Source organism: Coenobita brevimanus, chromosome 46 (genome assembly GCF_032717465.1).
Source record: "Coenobita brevimanus isolate Jiangsu-jjx chromosome 46, ASM3271746v2, whole genome shotgun sequence".
NCBI lineage: Eukaryota > Metazoa > Arthropoda > Malacostraca > Decapoda > Coenobitidae > Coenobita > Coenobita brevimanus.
The window spans coordinates 4,328,121-4,348,999 of record NC_136999.1 but is presented as its reverse complement, the minus strand read 5'-3'; the positions used below and the strand labels follow the sequence as shown (position 1 = coordinate 4,348,999).

Genomic DNA, 20,879 nt, shown 5'->3' with positions numbered 1-20,879 from the left:
TTTGGCACCAATACCCACCGTCCATACTGAATATGTGCTAGGGCTGTCTCATACAGGACTGGTGTGCTGGTGTTAATGGGGTATTTTTGCGACATGTCAGTGGGTCGTCTGGTAGATCAGTAAAGTCTACTTTTGTGAAACTCAAACCCTTAAACTGTTCCCTGCCCCAGCTGGAATTTGATCCTGAGTCCATTAGGACTGCAGGCCACCTCTCTACCGATTCAGCCACCTCCCCTTTTATAACTCCGTGCATACAGCTACAGACTCAACAGCCATGGAGACATGATACACCCCTCCTTCATTCCAACGTTCAGATAGAAAAATCCACTCAGTTCACTATCCACATGCATTGCAGCCCAAGCACTCTCATACATACTCTTCACAGCATTCAGCAGCTTCCCATTTATTCTGTACAATTTTTAATATTTTCCACATTCTTTGTTGATCCATTCTGTCAAATTCTTTCTCTAAATCCATAAAGGCCATATGAAACTTCTTTTCCTTCTCAGCAAACTTTTCCACGAAAGACCTAAGGATGACCATCTGTTCTACACAACCTCTTCCCTTCCTAAAACCTCCCTGTTCTTCTTCAACTAATTCCTCTGTTATTTCCGTAACTCTGTCAATTAGTATCCTACCATATACTTTCCCTGTTACACTAAGAAGATAAATGCCCCTATGATTACCACACACTTTTTTTCCCCCTTTTCCTTTGTACAGGGGAATAATTATACCTGTCTTCCAATCCTCCGGGACTCAACCTTCCTCCCAGGCCAATCTGCACATTATCCATATCCATTCTACTACTATTTCTCCATCATGCTTCTGCATTTCACCACACACTCCATCAGTTCCTGGGGCTTTCCCCATTTTGACTTTCTCCACTGCTTCTATTACTTCCATCCCACTCATTTCTTCCTCTTCTCTCACCTCCCTTCTCCCAGCCATTCCCCAGCCACTTATACTTACATTAGTTTCATTCTCAATGTTAAACAGTTCCTTAAAATGTTCTCCATCTGCTCACTTTTTCCCCCTTTTCCACTGTCAATCTACCATTTTTATCTCTCACTCCCCAACTACCTTCTTTATCACCCTGTCTAACTCTACCTCCATCCAGAACATTTTCTTACATTCCCTTCACTTTACACTCAGTTTCCTTGCAAATTCCTCATCCACTGTCTTCATACTCTTCCTTGCTAATATTTCACCTTTATCTTCCTCTCCATAATTGGTTAAGTAAAAAGCCATCATTAGGCGGGGTATCATGTATCGGGTAGATTTAACATGTAAAGTATAGGGATGCATTTTTGAGCCTTGAGTTTCCCCCTCAACCAAGTCCTAAACCCACCCAAATGAATCCAAAAACAAGTTAAAAAAACAGTCTAAATGGCCAAACAGCTGTAAAAGAAGTTAACCTAAGCCTAACACCTGTAAATAGCTTGCTAAATCCAACAAATAAAATCTTCATATCTTCAAACTTACCGGTAAGCCTGGAAAAAATCAAACTTAGTAAACTGTACCCCAAAATGACAGTGTTCGCCCCATCTATGACTAAAACACATTAATATAAGTCAAAAAACAGTTTATGAATCAATCTAAACATACAATTTGTCAAAAGTATCATCAAAATCAGTAAACAAAAATCAAAACCCATCGTTAAACTGGGATTTGGCTATCGTTAGGCGGGGTATGGTGGTATTTCTACCCACCCATCGCTAAGCTGGGGTATCGCGTCTAGGGGTATCGTATATCGAGATATACCTGTAACTGTCTCTTCCATCTCTCAACTTCCTCCATGCCTCTGCTCACTATCTGCTTTCTTCTTTTGTGCCACAGCTTGTCTCACTTCTTGATTCCACCATGCTGTTTCTTGCATCTCCTTTCATCATCTCTTCACTCCACACACCACCTCACATGCTGCACAGATTTCGTTTGTGGATATTTTGCACACATTTAGCCTCCCCCAACTGCTCCAGATCATATTTACCCACTCTATCCTCCACTTTTCTCTTATTTTCTGCCTTTTTTTTCCATCCTCTTGCAACCTTTCTACTCTCCTTGTATGGACTACCCCCTCCTGTCCCTCCCTTCCTCTGTTCATCCATTGCATTTGTACCTTGACTTTCACCACCACCAAGGGTGCTCAGAAAGTCCATTCCCATAACTTCTGTATGCTTTTGCATCCATTACATACCTTCTCTTCTCTCATCCACACACACGATCAATCATTGTCTTCCGTTCATTCAGTTCACCACCTACCCTTCTCATCACTTGCCATGTATACCTGTGGATCATTTTGTACCCAAAGAGGATATTGGCTATCACCAGTCCCCTCCCCGTTAATGTCCACTCGAGCACTGCCATTCTCATCCACTTCTGCAGGCATACCCCACTCACCAACTACCGGTACTTCATCCACTTTCACATTTCCTACATTTAATTCATACCGCCAATCAAAAATGGTCCCATTTCTTTCAGTCTTTTTCATGCACACTTCCACATTTGCCTAGGACTCTTCTTTCACTCTGCCTGCACGATCTTGTGTTGGTGCATGTATGCACACAGTCGCCCATGTTTGTCTTCTTACTTTCAGTCTTAACTACGCACTTATTGAAACAATTGATCCGTACTCTCTTATATTCTCCTTCCATCTTCTGCATGAAACAATACATACCGGTACACCCTTGTTTTGCCCTCTCATTCTCACCTACTCCCGCACATACAGTATACCCCATCCATACTGCCACTCTCTTACACGCTCGCCTCTCCATTTCATCTCAGTCAGTCCACATAGAGGCATGTCCTCTTTTGCACTCTGAAGCACGTAAACAGTCTCTCTCTTTCACCTCATCATTCTCGCCGCTTACATTCCATGTTGCAATCCATACCATGTCCTTTGTATTGTGAAGACAAAGGGGAGCTACAAGGCTTGGTGAATGAGTTTGGGAGAGTGTGTAAGAAACAGAATCTAAAGGTGAATGTAGTGAAGAGTAAAGTTGTGGTCTTCAGGAGAAATTAAATCACTGAATGCACAGTGAGATTGGATGATGAGGAAATGGAAAATGTGAGGGTATTTAAATACTTGGGTAGTTTACTGAGTAAGGATGAAAGTTTGGAGGATGATAAGTGCTTGAAAAGATACAACAAGGAAGAAAGGTTGCTGATTCTTTGAAAGCAGTGAGAAGATATAGGAAAGTGAGCATGAAAGTAAAAAAGTTACTGATTATATTGTGATACCAACTCTAACGCATGGAAGGGAAGCTTGGACCTTGTTCGAAGGGCACAAGTCAAGAGTGGTAGCAGTGGAAATGAGTTATTTGAGAGGAGCATGTGACTCACAAATGAGGAAATGAAGGAGCATTGTGTTGTGGATGTGGAGGTGATTGAAAGCGTTAGGAGAAATACTGTACATTGAGATGCTTTGGCCATGTGGAGAGGATGGGGAGCGAGAGAATAATGAGGAGAAAGTACAGTATGTGAGTGAGGTAGAAGGAGGGAGAGGGAGGGGGAGGCTGAGGATGAGATGGAGGGATGGAGAAATATATGAGGAGGGGTATGTGAGCTGGGGGAAGTGCACCGAAATGGCAGGGGACAGGGCGACATGGAGGCAGTGTGTTTTGGGCCACCTTTTATGGGATTGAAGCGTCCGGCAATAGATATATAGACTATGGCTAGGTTGTGGAAGATGGAGGCTATGATGTAAATATTCAAGCGATATATGCACAATATTCAGTAACATAATGAATGTTTTGGATAAAGGTAACATGACTGAAGAACAGCAACTACAGTATGTGTATGTGTAACTATAGATGTAATGAATATAGTGCTTTCTAGAACTTGGGTACAAATTCAAGATATTCACTGAGAATGGAAAGTAACAGATTTTCATTAATTAACGATGAGATTTGCCCAGTCAGTGTAATAAGTTATGGGTTTTTACACTTTGCTATAAGAGGACATTCCACTACTGTACATAGTGAGTCAATGTGTGTCCTGCTGGTGTCCCACAAACTGCACAAGGTATGGGGACATCTCTGGTGAATTCCCCAAAATATTTGTATCCAAGTTGCAGTCTCTTGACAACAGCGTCATAAAGTCCACCTCTTTGGCCATATGTTACCTGAGTGTTCTGAGACAGATTTACATGGTGAAGAGAGCTAGTACTGCCATTTTGTTATGCTAGCTTGAAGCTGTCTAGATGTATCATGACTAACAAGAGAGTTGAATCATACTTTTGACAGAAGTACAGTAGTCCCTCATTTATCCAGATGCTCAGTATCTTGCACTAGGGTGGTGGGAAGTTATATGAAGGGAAGTTTTACTCCTGAACACTTTATTGTTGCTGCATTTCTATTCTTGTATTTATCAGTTTTATGTTTTTTTATAAAGGAGCGTTGTGGTGTGGATGTGGATGTGATAGGAAGCGTTATGAGGAACACACTGAGGTGGTTTGGCCATGTGGAGAGGATGGAGGGCGAAAGACTGACGAAGAGAGTGTATGTGAGTGAGGTGGAGGGGGGAAGAGGGAGGGGGAGGCCGAGGATGAGATGGAGGGATGGGGTGGAGAGGTATATGAGAGAGGGGGGTGTGAGTTGGGAGCAGGGCAGTGAAATGGCGGGGGACAGGGCGACTTGGAGGCGATTTGTTTGTGGCCACCCCAAACGGGATTGAGGCGTCTGGCAATAGATAGATAGATAGATAGATGTTTTTTTTTTAGCTTATGGTATAAACACCAGCGAAGATGATGGTATACCATTTATACCAATATAACCAATTTCTGGTGGCATAATTGGCTGTGAAATTTTTTAGGGGGGTCCCGGGAGCAATCACTCATCAGAGACAACAGATTTTCAAATCGTTGTCAGGTCTTTTGTTGGTTATGCATTGTTTTTATGATTTTTAGCATTAATATGAATAATCCTACTTGTGTAATGATGTCTCAGTATGGCAGAATGACCGGAAAACAGAGCCAAAATTAGGAGGGGTACTGTACATACAGTACACCTGGGAGAAGGAGGGATGTGAGAAGAGAGGAAGAAATCAGTAGGATGGAAGTTGTGGAAGCAGTGAAGAATGTTAAAATGGAGTAAGCCCCAGGAATTGATGGAGTATGAGGTGAAATGCTGAATCTTGGGGGAGAAATAGTAGTAGAATGGATGTGGAAGATGCGCAGATTGGCCTGGGAGGAAGGCAGAGTCCCGGAGGATTGGAAGTCAGGTATAATTATTCCCCTGTACAAAGGAAAAGGGGAAAAAGAAGCGTGTGGTAATCATACAGGCATATGTCTTCTTAGTGTAGTAGGAAAAGTATATGGTAGGATGCTTATTGACAGAGTTAGGGAAATAAGGGAGGATTTAGTTGGAGAAGAACAGGGGGGTTTTAGGAAAGGAAGAGGTTGCGTAGATCAGAAATTCATTCGTAGGTCTTTAGTGGAAAAGTTTCTAGAGAAGGGAAAGAAGTTGTATGCGGCCTTCGTGGATTTGTAGAAAGCATATGACAGGGTAGATAGACAAGGTTGTAGAAAGTATTAAGAATATATGGAGTAGATGGGAAGTTGTTGAAGGCTGTGAAGAGTATGTACGAGGATGCTAAAGCTGCAATGCTTGTGGATAGTGAACTGAGTGAATTTTTCTATTTGAAGATTGAATTGAAACAATGATGTGTCATGTCTCCATGATTGTGAAAGAGATACAAGGTAGGGCAGTGGATGTTGGAGTGGCCCTGTTTAAAGAAGGCAGTGTTTGGAGCCTCCCTGTATTGTTTCCAGATGATGCTGTGTTGTTAAGTGAAGACGAAAGAGAGCTGCAAGGCTTGGTGGATGAGTTTGGGAGAGTGTGTAAGAGTTGGAATCTAAAGGTGAATGTAGGGAAGGGTAAAGTTATGGTCTTCGAGAGAAATGAAGTCAGTGAATGTACAATGAGGTTGGATGAGGAGGAAATGGAAAATGTGAGTGTGTTTAAGTACTTGGGTAGTGTGATGAGTAAGGATGGATGTTTAGAGGGTGAAGTGCATGAAAAGGTACAACAAGGAAGAAAGGTTGCTGGTTCCTTGAAAGCAGTGATAAGAAATAGGAAAGTGAGCATGGAAGTGAAAAAGTTACTACATGACAGTATTGTGATACCAACTCTAATGTATGGAAGTGAAGCTTGGACCTTGTTGGAGGGAAAAAAGTCAAGAGTGAGAGCAGTGGAAATGAGTTATATGAGAGGAGCCTGTGGAGTCACATGGAGAGAGAGGCTGACAAATGAGGAAGTGAAGGAGCATTGTGGTGTGGATGTGGATGTGATAGGAAGCGTTAGGAGAAACACACTGATGTGGTTTGGCCATGTGGAGAGGATGGAGAGTGAGAGACTGATGAGGAGAGTGTATATGAGTGAGGTGGAGGGGGGGAGAGGGAGGGAGAGGCCAAGGATGAGATGGAGGGATGGAGTGGAGAAGTATATGAGAGAGGGGGATGTGAGCTGGGAGCAGGACAATGAAATAGCAGGGGACAGGGTAACATGGAGGCCATTTGTTTGTTTGTGGCTACCCCGTATGGGATTGAGGCATCTGGCAATTGATAGATAGCTAGACTGTACATACAGTAGTGTATAGGTCGGATGTTTTTTGATTTTCAGTGTGTTTTTTTTATTTATGGTTTTCTTTGTGCTTAGCGTTGATATGGGTAATGCTATGTGTGTTTTGATGTCTCAGTATGGCAGAATAACTGGAAAACAGTGCCAAAATTAGGAGGGGTACTGTACGTACAGTAGTGTATAGGTCGGGTGTTTTTTGGTTTTCAGTTTTTTATTTTTTTGTTTATTTTTTTTTTTTTCATGGTTTTCTTGGTCTTTAGCATTACTTTGGATATTCCTATGTGTGTTTTGATGTCTAAATATGGCAGATTGACCTGAAAACAGTGCCAGAATTAGTAGGGGTACTGTACATACGGTAGTGTATAGGTTGAATGTTTTTTGGCGTTCAGTGTGTTTTTTTTTTATTGTTTTCTTGGTGTTTAGCATTACTTTCGACATTTCTATGTGTGTTTGGATGTCAAAATATGGCAGATTGACCAGAAAACACTGTCGGAATTAGGAGGGGTACTGTACATACAGTATTTAGGTATGATGGTTTTTGGTTTTCATTGTTTTTGTTGCATAGTTTTCTTGGTGTTAAAAATTATTTTTGATATTCTTGCGTGTGTTTTGATGTCTAAATATGCTGCATGACTGGAAAACACTGCTAAAGTAAGCAGAGGTATTGTACAAAAAGGTTAGGTATAGGTTGGAGGTTGGGTATAGGTAGGGTCTGGGTATAGTAGGGGGGATATTGTTCATTATCCGGACATTGCCACTACCCGGATATGCTTTTGGCTTTATTACATTGGCTAATTGAGGGACTACTGTACCTCCCTTATTTACTCCCCTCATCCACATAAACACCTCAGTTACCGGGTAAGTCTCCCTTTACTCTACACCTTTCTAATGAGTGCAGATTATGTCTTTTCAGGTGTCTTCATATGAAAGGTTCAGAAAATCATGTATAATTTTTGTCATTCGTCTCTGTACATTTTCTAACAAATTTATATCCATTCTATAGTATGTATACTAAGACTCTTTTTCATTACGTGTCATCACGTGCGCCCAGCAGTTTTTCTAGTACTTTTAAGTTTAGGTTTATGTTGTGATGATTTATGTCATGGGAGGGTCTTTGGGAGGCATAGTCCCCCCCCCCCCATCCCTCTCAGTTAGATACTCTACCTGCCTGAGGTTCATATTTCATTTGTTTGGAGGGAGAGGGGTTCAAATGAAAGATTTCATGTTTTTGACTGTTTTTCTTATGTCCATTTTTGTTGGAAATACAGTACTTGTTTTTTTCCATGTGAAAGGGGGGAAGGGAGATAATAAAGGGCAAAATAATGCATTTTTGATAAAAATGACCAACATAAGAATTTAAAACACTTGGAAATCTTTCATTTGAACCCCCCCCCCCAGGAAAAGTGAGTTAATGTAAAAAATATCCTAACTTCTTCATATTGTAAACAGGCATAGAGAGTATTGGCTTCCCAGATGAAGTAAACCTCCAGTGGCAAAGTGAATAGTTCAGTGGACACTGGTCTAATGTAACTTGTACAGATGGCAGGTTTAACAAAGCATGATGTGATGAAGTGAAGCATGTGACTACATGATCGGCAGATTTCCTGTTCTAGCAACACCCTCCATATTCAAGATTATTGTCAAAACTGGTTTCGACCAAAGAAAATCTCGCCAGAACACGACTCTCTTGTAATCCAGATCATATAAGGGTAGGAGATCGATTTATGGTCCAGGTAACATTTGTTTGATCACAGTACTGTATGTTAATATATACTGTATTTCCCTAGGCAGGTTGAAGTCAGGTAGTTAACTCTTAGATTTATTAATGTGTGAAGTGTGATCATTCATGAAGGTAAGCACTGGTGTAAATTAATTGGATACTGTGTAATCCCTTGATTATCCGTACAGTTTATATCCTTTCATGCTTTGTATCCGTTCATTAGGCCTTGGCTATACTGTACTGTATTATAAACTTAATGGATTTATTTGTCTGTAGTTAACTCTTAGATTCATTAATGTGTGAAGTGTGATCATTCGTGAATGTAAGCACTGGTGTAAATTAATTGGATATACAGTAATCTCGACAGATATCCGTTCATGCTTTGCATCCGTTCATTAGGCCTTGGCCATATTATAACCGTAACTGGATTTATTTGTCCGTAACCATTCATAAACGCTCCAGCTTCGTTGGTTGGCTGGCTGCCGACAAAATAAAAAATTCATTCTGTGGCTTATTGGTTTCTGTGTTCGCATGCAGGTAATAGACCCTAACCCACAAGGTGAGTGAGAATGGCTGTATGGATCCCTAACTTATAGTCGAAAGCACCCTGCCACACCGATCAGTGGAAACATACTGGCTGTGCGTGAGGAAAACAGACGTAAACCACGTGGTGAGTGAGAATGGTTGTACAGGTCCTTACCAAATGGTGAAATTCCCCAGCTGGCTGGATCAGTGGGAACATACCACCCTCGGTGTAGTAACACAGAGTCTAACCCACTAGCAGAGCAAAAGCACCTGTCTGCCTCCTCACCATATGGTGAAAGTCCTGTGGCATCCCTCGTTTCCCTCCCTCCCTCCCAGTCCCTCCTCCATCCCTCCCCATGATCACAGCTGGCAGACTTACCACCCTCCCTCTCCCTCAATCCTCCCCCACCCCCATGTCGCCTATAATCCCTGCATGAGTTTTTTAGTTTTTTTGTGATTTATTAGAAGATTATTGGTTGTAACGAAATTCCGAAATGACCACGAGAAAGCTCATGAAGTTCTGCATCTAGACATGTGCTTAGCTCTTGCACGGTGCGGGCAAAATATTTGCGCTAGGGTGTTGGGAAGTTATTTGAAGGTATTTTTTACTCTCCAACAAATTTAGTCTCACTGCTTTTTTGTGTTTTTACCAATCAGTTTTTTGTGGTCTTATTGCTTATCTTATAGTATAAACACCAGCAAAGATGATGGTATATAATTTATACCAATATAACCAGTTTCTGGGGGGCATATTGAAATTGAAAGAAATTTTTTCCTCATGAATTGAGTCAGCCATTATTCTTGCTGTCTCAGAAACTTTTTGAATTCCTGAGAGGGTTAAAAATATTGCAACCATCATCCTCATTGATTTTTTTTGTGGACTTTTGTTGTTTATGCGTTGCTTTTTTAGCGTTTAGCATTACATTGGATATTCCCATGTGTGTTTTGATGTCTAAATACAGCTGAAAGACCGAATAACACTGACAAAATTAGGAGGGGTATTGTACATTATATGTGTTTGTGGATTTTTGTTGTTTATACTTTGTTTTCTTAGTGTCTAGCATTACACTGGATATTTCCATGTGTGTTTTGATGTCTAAATACTGCTGAAAGACCAGAGAACACTGCTAAAATTAGGGGGGGTACTTTTGCATATTGTTTTTTTTTTTTTTTTTTTTTTTTTTTTTTGCAATGTGTGTTTTGATGTCTAAAATAGCCAAAAGACCTCAGAACACTGCCAAAATTAGGAGTTGTACTGTATACTGTATGTTGGTATGGTTTTGGTTTTTTTTTTTTTTTTTTTTTTTTTTTTTTTAAATGGATTGGTTTCTTAGTATTTAGGATCATATTGCATATTGCAGTGTGTGCTTTAGTGTCTGAAAACAGCCAAAAGACCTCAGAACATTGCCAGAATTAGTAGGGATAGTGTACATATAGGTTGGGTATGGGTATGGGTATGGGTACAGGAGAGGATATGGCTCTGTATCTGTCTGTTGGCTGTATCTGGTCATGCCCTTGGCTCTGTTACGACAGATAATTGAGGGATTACTGTATTCCCCTTTCAGGGAATATGGAGTAATTTGTAATACAGTTGCTATATTTTTCCTTCAGAGTGGACACCACAGTGTACTGCTAGCAATGGATACAACACTGTTTGTAACTTGTGGCCGTGGACTGGGTGTATTTGCTAAGGAGGAGATCCAAGAGAAGCTCATTCATGTTAGCAAGGTTCATGAACTTGGAGAAGGCAAGATTTCATTTACCATCAGACATCACTTCGAAGACCCCAGCACAAATGGTAATCAGACACAGTGACTATTTTTTGTGTGCTAAACAAAAATCCAAGTCAATTGAATCATAAGGCGCCCAAGGTTGTGGCATGCATGTCAGATGAGACATCCATTGTTTGGGAAATATTAACCGTTTTCACTTCAAGAAATTTCACAAAAATACGAATGTTGATAGAAATTGATAGCTTCACAAGTTGTTGTGATAATTGCTCATCCTTGGTCCTCCTTGCTGAGCAGACCCATTGACCACAGGTAAGCTTCTGCCTGTATGGGGTTCTCCCATAGGTTCTTACACCACTGTTTTGTGTCTACCTCTTAGTTTGGCATGTGCTGTGCAGTGCTCTCTAATGTGTTAATATTGTGTGGACCTAATAGAGGCATATGACAAATCCAACCGATATCTAAGCTAGTGAGGATGGCGGGGTAGTGTTCTTATTAAAACCTAGCTAGATGTACTCAGTCAACTCTCTTCAAGGATATCTCTGATGTGTGAATGTCAAGAGGTGGGGGGGAGGCTGCAATGCAGTGTTTTGATTGGGATGCTGTATTGCCCCGCACATGAAATGAGTGTGTAGGTGTTTCTTCATTGTTAGTGACAGAATGTCAGGTATTGTGTGTGGTGATTGTTTCATATGCTTTAGTTGTGTTATGAGGCTTTGTCATGTAATAGCAGAGGTGTGTGTTAGCACATGCTGCCATGTAGAACTGTATTGCTCTTGATCAAGATACTTGATCAAGATACTTTAACAGGGAGGACTTTAGTTTTAAAGTGTCAGTGAGCTGTAGGAATAGATTTGGTTCAACCAGTGATGATCTGTAGGTTGTTTTTTTTGTTTGGTCTGCAAGGCATTGTAGTGGGTTTTTGATAAATTGGGGGCTCATGCCAGAGAGACATTGAACATCACTGATCTGATATATTGTTTGTAGAGTAGGGAGAGTGTTTCTTTTTGTTACCCAGAGTTTGTCACTATAATAGGACATCACTGGTCTGATATATTATTTGTAGAGTAGGGAGAGTGTTTCTTTTTGATATCCAAAGTTTGACCCTTTATGTGTCCTGAGTGCCTTGAGTCTGGGGGCGCATTGCCTCTTCATGTCTGTATGTGGTTCTTGAAGGTGAATCCAGTGTCATATGTCACTCCAAGGATGCGGCCTACTATCTTGTAGTTCATGTTAGTGAAGTGTTATCACTTTGGTTTGGAGTGTATTCTTGTGGTGATGCTAGGGAGGAGGTCTGAAGGGAGTTTAGGTTCTGTATGCCTGGTGGTGGTTTGTGAAAATATGGATGGGCAGATTATGATGTCTGGGGAGGAGGGAGAATAGAATGCATGTTGTGGGATGTAAGTGTATTGTAAGATGTTATTGAATATGTACGTGTTGTTAAACGGCGTTCCAGTGTCAAGGCCGTGACAGTTGTCTTGGGTGTGTTTGTACCAGGCATTGTTTCTAGTGTTAAAGTCAGCAACAAGGATAGAATTTGTTGTGTATGTTTGGGGAAGGAGCTAAGGGTTGCACTGAGAAGTGTAAGGGAGAGTGTAAATGTTAAAAATGTCGATTTCTTATTTATGACCAGAATTAACAGCGCATTGTGGTGTGGATATGAATGTGATAGGAAGCATTCGGAGAAACACATTGAGGTGGTATGGCCATGTGGAGAGGATGGAGAGTGAGTGACTGATGAGGAGAGTGTATGTGAGTGAGGTGGAGGGGGGGGAGAGGGAGGGGGAGGCCAAGGATGAGATGGAGGGAGGGAGTGGAGTGGTAAATGAGAGAGGAGTGTGTGAGCTGGGAGCGGGGCAATGAAATGGTGAGGGACAGGGCAACATGGAGGGGATTTGTTTGTGGCCACCTCTTACGGGATTAAGGCGCCTGGCAATAGTTAGATAGATAGATAGAATTAACACTGACTGTATTTCTGATACGGTGTCATTCTGGAAGAATGATTGTGTTTTCTGAGTTGTATCTTTGTAAGGGATGAATTTGTGAATGTAAGTGATGATGCCACCCCCATGGCCATCAATTCTGTCTGTGCAGATATGGGAATTGTGTGTGATGTGTTTAGTCTTATGTGTATGTGTGAGCTTTGTTTCTTGTAGGAGTGAAATGTTTTATGTTATGCTTGTTATGAAAGTCTTCAATTTGCAATATTTTGGAGTGGAGGCTGATGACATTCAGTTGTATGTGTGATGTGTTCAAGGTGGTGCATGTGTAGTGTGGATGTGTGCTTTAGGTGTAGTGCTTGTGTACAGGACTGAGTTGTGGTGGCAGGGGCATTGTGAGTGAGGATGTTATTGGAGAGGGTGGGGGGAATTGTGTTTGGTGTGGTAGGAGTATATTTGGAGGAGGTGCACCTGTCACCTACCCATATGCATTAGTGTTGTCTGGTATTTGTAAATGTAGTACACATGGTGTGGGTCCATTCAATTCAAGAATTGCATTGAACTGATCCACATGTTCATTATTACTTTGTAATAATCAATCTATCTATCTATAGCCTGACGCCCTAATCCTGCAAAGGGTGGCCACAGACAAAACGCCTCCAAGTTGCTCTGTCACCCACCACTTGACTGCCCTCCCTCCAACTCATTCCTCCCTCCTTCATATACACTCAGCTCCATCCCTCCTCCTCCTCGGTCTTCCCCTCCCTCTGCCTCCCTCCACTTCTCCTACATACACTCTTGTAGTCAGTATTTCACTCTCCATTCTCTCCACATGTCCAAACTGCCTCAGTGTATTTCTCCTATTTTTCTCAATCACATCCACATCCTCCCCTCAATGTTCCTTCACTTCTTCATTCATCAACTTGTCCCACCATGTCACTCCACATGCTCCTCTCAAGTAACTTATTTCCACTGCTCTCACTCTTGTTTCCCTCTAGCAAGGTCCACGCCTCGCTAGGGTAGGGATCACAATACTATCATGCAGTGACTTCTTAACTTCCATACTCACTTCCCTGTTTCTCATCACCACTTTCAGTGAACCAACAACCTTCCTTCCCTGCTGTACCCTTTCTAGCACTTCATCCCCAAAACTTCCATCCCTACTCATCATGCTACCCAAGTATAGTACTTGAATGCACTCACATTCTCCATATCCTCACCATCCAGCCTCACTATGCATTCAGTGAATTCATTCCTCTCAAACACCATAACTTTACTCTTGTTTACTTTAACTTTCAGATTCCTCTTCTACACACTGTCCTAAATTCATTCACCAAACCTTGCAGCTCCTCCCCCCCCCACACACACACACAAACACAAAATCCTTGGTGTAATATACAATACATCATTGTCATTTAAACAGCACATTACAAACAGTAAAGATAGATTAACACCAAGACTCAATGCCTTAAGGTCACTTGCCTATACAGTACAACATTTGGACACAACAAAGAAACCACCACCACAGTATACAAACAGTATATTCATTCAGTGATGAATTATGCAAGCCCTGCTTGGGTTTCTAACCTAACCAAAACACACTGCAACACTCTACAGACCATACAGAACAAGATCCTTAAAATAATCACAGGCTGCACAGCTACTACACCCACAGACCACCTACACCAAGAAACCAAAGTCCTCAAAGTCAAGGATCATCTAGACATGAGAGGCACACAAATTCTTGCCGCAGCCTCCACAAACCTGCTCCATCCACTACACTACATTGCAGCACATCCACACATACCAAGGAACATCAAGACAACACCCAGCACACGATATCATATGCAAATACTGTCATCTACCCCCTCGCTTGCCTCAAACCAGCTTCCAGAAACATATCCATACTCAAGTCACTTGCTGCTCCATTCAGTCACTTAAAGACAACACACAGCTGCATGCATGGCCTCTTGATATCCACCCTTCTGAATCCTACCTCCCTTGTGAGGACAGGGTTCACCTGGCCAGGCTGAGATGTGGGCATCATCCAGCCCTCTTGAGTTATCAGAAGAGGCTGGATGACTTCGTCGCTAATGCCTGTCCAGGATGCAACACAGCACCCCATACTATTCAGCACATTATGGAGGACTGCATTGCACACAATCACCTGCACCAGCAACGCAACGTACACTACTTGAGAGCTCTGTGGGAAAGCATGGTCTCGGCCATGGCCTTCCTTAGGGACTCAGGGCTGTTCAGCCAGACTGCCTAGGGAACAGCTGCTACTACTACTACTACTACTACTACTACTACAAACCAGAGATGAAACTATGGCACACCTAATGTCTGACTTGGCTTATATCTCCGATTGAGGTAAAAGTAATCGTGTTGTTTTTAATGGATCAAAAACTCATTTCATACATCTGTCAACCTGACAGAATCTTCCACGGGAGTACCCTCTAATTTTCAACAATATCCAGCTTATTCCTGCGTCATCTTTAAACATACTTGGGGTTTCATTCTCTTGGGATTTTTCTTGGAAAGAACATATTATCTCTCTCATAAAATGTGCTTCCAAGAGATTAGATGTGCTAAGCCGTCTCCATGGCTTTTTTACCCCTGCACAGTTGTTGACTTCACACAAGGGTTTCATTCATCCCCGTTTAGAGTACATCTTTCATGTGTGGGGAGGCTCCCCACATTCAGACCTTCTCAACAAGGTGGAGGCAAGTGCTTTTTGCCTCATTAACTCTCCTCCCTTACTAGCTCCCTTCAACCTCTGTATCTCCGCTGTACTGTTGCATCTTTATCTCTTTTCTATCACTACTGCAGTGGTCACTGCTTGTCTGAACTCTCTGCTTGCATCCCTCCTCTACTACGCCGGGCGTGTAGCACCCGTCTAGCAACAAACTCCCATCCCTGTTCTGTCCAACTCTCAGATGCAAGAGTTAACCGTTACTCCCAGTCCTTCATGTATGCAACGGGTAACTGTCTCCCTCTGTCTGTATTTCCTACTGCCTGTGATCTCCAGTCTTTCAAATCCAGTGTGTCCAGGCATCTTGTAAGGAACGGTTCTTGAATTTGGGTCTCTTGTCTTGTTTTTGTTTTTTCTTGGAGGGAACAATTTGCTGTTTCCTGGCCTTTGGTTCTTTCTTTTTTGCATTAAAAAAATAAATAAATAAAATAAAATAAAAATACAGTATAGGGATTGCTTAGGAATGCTAAAACGGTGTGTGGTGTGGCAAGAGTAACAACAAAGAAGAAAAGTATGGCATGGTGGAATGAAGAGGTCAAGAGAGTAGTGGAGGAAAAGAGGAAGAAGTAGCTAGAGTGGATACTGGACGGGGATTCAGTTGAAATAACTGAATATATTGAGAGCAAGAAGCACATAAAGAGAGTAGTGAAGAGGAAAATGGAGGAGGTAAATGATGATCTAGGAAGAAAATAAATGCAGATTTCTCTGAAAATAGGAACTTAATCTGGAAAGAGGTGCAGAACTGTAGAAATGACATTGGAAAGAAAGGTTTGAAGGTTTTAAGTGGTAGATTGTTAACCCATGGGGACAAAGTGAGGACCATGTGGGAAGAATATTTTGTAAGTTTGATGAATGGGAATGGAAAGAGCAAAGCAACAGTTAATATGATTGGTTTTGGAGGTGTACTGAGAAGGAATGCAGTGCCAGGAAGCATGACACTGGCAGAGGTGAAGCGGCTGAAAAATGGGAAATCAGCTAGGGTTGATGAAGTGTATGCAGAGATGATTAAATGTAGTGGAGAGAGCAGACTGAAGTGCTTGTTGGAGATAATGTAAGAAGGCATGGATGAGTGAAACTGTGCCAGTAGAATGGAAAAAGGCAATGATTGTACCCCCGTACAAATATAGAGGTGAGTGAAGTGAGGGCAAGAATTATCATGGCATAAGTCTGTTGAGTGTTGTAGGGAAGATGTGTGGAAGAATTATTATGAGGAAAGTAAGTGAGATATCAGAATTCCTAGTGAGTAACGAACAGGGTGGCTTTAGGAGTGACAGAGGATGGGTGGATCAAGTATTTGCTCTCAGACAGATAGTGGCAAAGGCTTGTGAGAAGGACTATAAGATGTTTATGACATTTGTGGATCTGGAAAAAGCATACAACAAAATAGACAGAGAAGGATTGTGGAAGTATTTTGAGCATGTACGGTGTAGATGGTAAGCTGCTAAGTGTTGTCAAGAGTTTTTATGATGGTAGTGAAATATGTGTAAGGGTAAATGGGCATCAAAGTGAATGGTTCATGATCAGTGTGGGTGTGCGACAAGGTTGTGATGTCTCCATGGTTGTTCAGTATACAGTGTATATGTATGGATGAGGTGATGAGAGAAGTAAAAACACATTTAATGGAGAGAAGGATGGTGTAGGTAATGAATGGAGATGAATGGAATATCTCAAATTTGTTGTATGCTGATGGTGTGGTGCTGTTTGCAAATACCGGACAAGAGCTTGGTAGACTAGTGCAGTTTTGTAGATGTCTGTGAGCATAATGCCTTGAGAGTAAATGTAGAAAAGAGTAAAGTGATGTTTACCGAGAGAGAAGGTGACTCCCAGTGCGATGTTACAGTGAATGGAGAGAGACTGGGATTGGTGAGAGAGTTAAAATACCTGGGTACAGTGATAGAAAAGAGAGGAAAATGTGCAAATGAAGTTGAAAGTAGAGTGACACAAGAAAGGAAAGTAGCTGGTGCAATGAAGGCCTTGATAATAAACAGAGGCTTGAGTGTTGCAGCTGCACAGGGCTTACATGAAGGAGTGTTAGTGCCAGCTTTAACATACAGATGTGAGACTCTGGTGTGGCATGAAAATGAAAAGTCAGGGGTAAGAGCATTGGAGATAGGACTGCTGAGGAATGTATGAGGATGTGGATTAATGTGATTCATGAAGGATGAGGAGTGAAGAAGTCTGTGGACACCAGAATCAGAGAGAGTGTACTGAGATGGTATGATCATGTGGAGAGAATGGATGACAATTGAGTGGTGAGAAATTTATATCTGAATGAATATGAAGGAGGGAGGATGCAAGGCAGGCCAAGAAGAAGGTGGAAATTTATAGTGGATGAATGTGTGAGGAAGAGAGGTATGGAAGTTGGTGAGGCTAGGGGACTGACAAGAGATTATGCTAGCTGGATGAATTTTGTGCAGAGAAGTGCGTGTCCAAGGATTTGACACCCCATTTTAACGTGACATTGTTCGGTTTGGCTCTGTCTGATAGGTATATGTGAAGCTACAGAATGTGGTGAAAGTTTTTTGACCTATCAGATGGAGCTAGGATTTCGAGGGCCTGAGTGATGAGTGAATGGATGCATGCTCCATTGAATTAGGCAAACTTTGACTGTCTGGATGTTGCTACTCCTTACCCTGCCCTAGGGTGGGAAAGGAGGTCCAGATGATGATGATGATGATGGTATTGAAAATTAACATGTTGTTTAGATGTGAAACAAAATCAAGGCCTCTGCAGTTCTTTTGGTTGTGTTTGTACCAAGCAATGTTTATAGAATTAAAGTCCTGATTGAAGTGAATTATGTCTTCATTAAGTTTTACTTTTGGTAAGAAATGTGTACTTTTCTGTAACAGTCACATAGCAAGGATATTCATTTGGAATTACTGGGATAAGATTTCATTTGCAGTTCGTTACAATTCAGATAGAAATGTTCACCAATAAATACGCAATATTGATCATCATGTATAACCAGTATTTACAGATATGCTTATTTTAATGCAGTAGTTAATAAAGAGATGGCAGTTGATTTTTATTAACATGCATCCAGTTGGGAGTAAAGAATGTCATTGAATCATTCTAATGGGAAGTGGCCTGCAGTTCAATACCAAAATCATTGTTTGTCATGCCAGCTAAGAAAGTTTGCACATTCCTGCTTTAACCCATTCATTACAATTATCTGTTGTTATTTGTGGTAGGTGGGGGTGCTGACCGTCCACTCACTCGATGTAGTGCTGCTTGAGGTGTCTGCCTTTTCCTTTCTTCCTTCCTTCCTCTTTCATCTTTCTCTCCTTCATTCTTTCCTCTTCCATCTGCCCACGGGTGACCTTACACTCCCTCCTCTGTCTTTCTTTCCTTCATTCTTTCCTCTTCCTTCTGCCTATGGGTAGGATTGAATTGGATGTTGTGTAAAAGAAAAAGAAAGAAAAGTCTTCAGATATGCATTTTTCGTGTGGAAACAGGTGATATAGTATATGTCTCATATCTCTCTCGCATGCACACACACACACACACACACACACACACACACACACACACACACACACACACACACACACACACACACACACACACACACACACACACACACACACACACACACAAGGTGATATAGTATATGTCTCATATCTCTCTCACACACACACACACACACACACACACACACACACACACACACACACACACACACACACACACGTACATACGTTTTGCAAATCGGAGGCTTTGTAAATCAGATTTTTGGACATGAGAGTTTGTTCTGTATTCATCGTTGATCGCACAGAAATGATACTATACTTGTTATAATTTCATGATTTTTTACTAATGTAATATTTACACTGTGACAATTGTTGACAGATGAGTGCAGTATGGTAATCAGCACCCCTGAGAAGTCATGGAGAGACTTTTCTTATGTTTCTGCCATTGCTCCAGTCTTTCAGCTCAAGTTGGTGGAGAGAATCTTTCTTTTGCTTCACTGTGAGAGCACAGGTAATATTTATACAGTATTTGAACATTAATTACAGGTATTTTGGATTTATTATTTAGTGTGTGACTGTTATTATTTTATTGTATTTTGTTTCTTTGGATAACAGACACAGTACTGTACAGTTTAAAAACTTATGTCAGTTTTACAATGTAATATAGGACACTGGTACTGTACTCCTGTAAGCCTAATGCTTAAACAACTGCTGAGTCATTAAAATTGCAAAATCTGTTTTCAGATATACAACCTGTTGCAGATCTAGACCCAGATGATAGCTCTGCAATAAACTCTGTTTTAAAAGAGTGTAAGTTGCTCAGTCATTTTGTATATTGTAATACAGAGCATTAATGCTGTATATAGCAAAACAAAAGATATAGTTACTGGATGCTCTTGTAGAGTTTATTTGATTTATTTAAATGATTTTCTGTAAACCAGGAAGTCCCTTACAATGCCGGGTGGTAACCTTATGACCAACCAGCACGTGTTCTCTGCGTGACAATAAGTAGGGTTAGTGCCCCTCCACAGAAAACAACTAACAAAAAATATGAACAAGAAGCCTCAGACCAGGACTGACCAACAGGTGACGACCAAGGACTGAACATAGGACATGGTACAGCTTGCGGCATGGCATGTAAGGGGTGCAAATGATGTGAAAGAGAGAGAGATTTTCCAGGTGCTTGAGGGTGCAAAAATGGATGTATGTGGATTAACTGAAACTAAATGGAGAGGTGAGAGTGTGAGAGAATGGGAGCATGGTTGGAGTATATGTGAAGGAGTGGGTTAGAATGAGAGGGCAAAAGAAGGAGTGTGTATTGTTGTGTGCAATAGAGTATGGATCAGTTGGCTCAAAGGTTGTGTGGGTAAGATTGAAAGTTGGGCTACAAATGTGGGCGATTGTGTGTGTATGCGCCAGTGCAAGATTGTGCAAGTAGAGTTAAAGAAGAGTTCTGGACAAATGTGGAAGCATGCATGGAAAAGTTTGAAAGGAATGAGAAAATGTTTTTGATTGGAAATATGAATGGAAAAGCAGGGAATGTGAAAGTGGATGGAGTAGTTGATGAGTGGGGTGGGCTTGCAGAGGTGGATGAGAATGGCAGTGGTCTAGTGGATGTTTGTGCCGGGAAGGGGTTGGTGATAGCCAATACCCTCTTCAGGCACAAAATGATCCACAAGTATACATGGCAAGTGATGAGATGTGTGGGTGGTGAACTGAATGAACGGAAGGCAATAATTGATTATGTGTGTCTAGATGATAGGATGAGAAGGTGTGTAATGGATGCAAGAGCATAAAGAGGTTGGGGGAGTGAACTTTCTGACCACTACTTGGTGGTGGTGAGAATCAAGGTTCAAATGAAATGAAGGAATTGAAGAAGGGAAGGACAGGAGGAGGTAGTTCATAAAAGAAGGGTGAAAAGTTTACAAGAGTATGGAAAAAAGGCAGAATATAAGAGAAGTGGAGGAGCGGTTGGGTAAATAAGGAATGTAGTAGATGGGGGATGTGGAAGGTGTGTGCAAGATATGCACGGAAGAAATCTGTGCAGCATGTGAGTTGGTGCATGGGATGAGAAGAGAAGACAAAAGGGGGTGCAAGGAACAGCACATTGGACTGAAGAGGTGAGACAGGCTGCGACACAAAAGAAGAAAGCATATAGTGAGTG

General features: G+C 41.5%; 1 protein-coding gene across 1 annotated transcript in view; it reads left to right on the top strand.

Moving 5' to 3' along the window:
- Positions 1 to 10,458: 10,458 nt before the first annotated feature.
- LOC145398802 (uncharacterized) overlaps positions 10,459 to 20,879 on the top strand; it is a 54,601-nt gene continuing 44,180 nt past the window's right edge. Inside the window, exons 1-3 of the mRNA XM_080271610.1 lie at positions 10,459 to 10,618; positions 19,095 to 19,226; positions 19,796 to 19,831. Coding sequence (XP_080127736.1) covers positions 10,459 to 10,618; positions 19,095 to 19,226; positions 19,796 to 19,831 — 328 coding nt within the window. The remainder of the gene's footprint in view (positions 10,619 to 19,094; positions 19,227 to 19,795; positions 19,832 to 20,879) is intronic.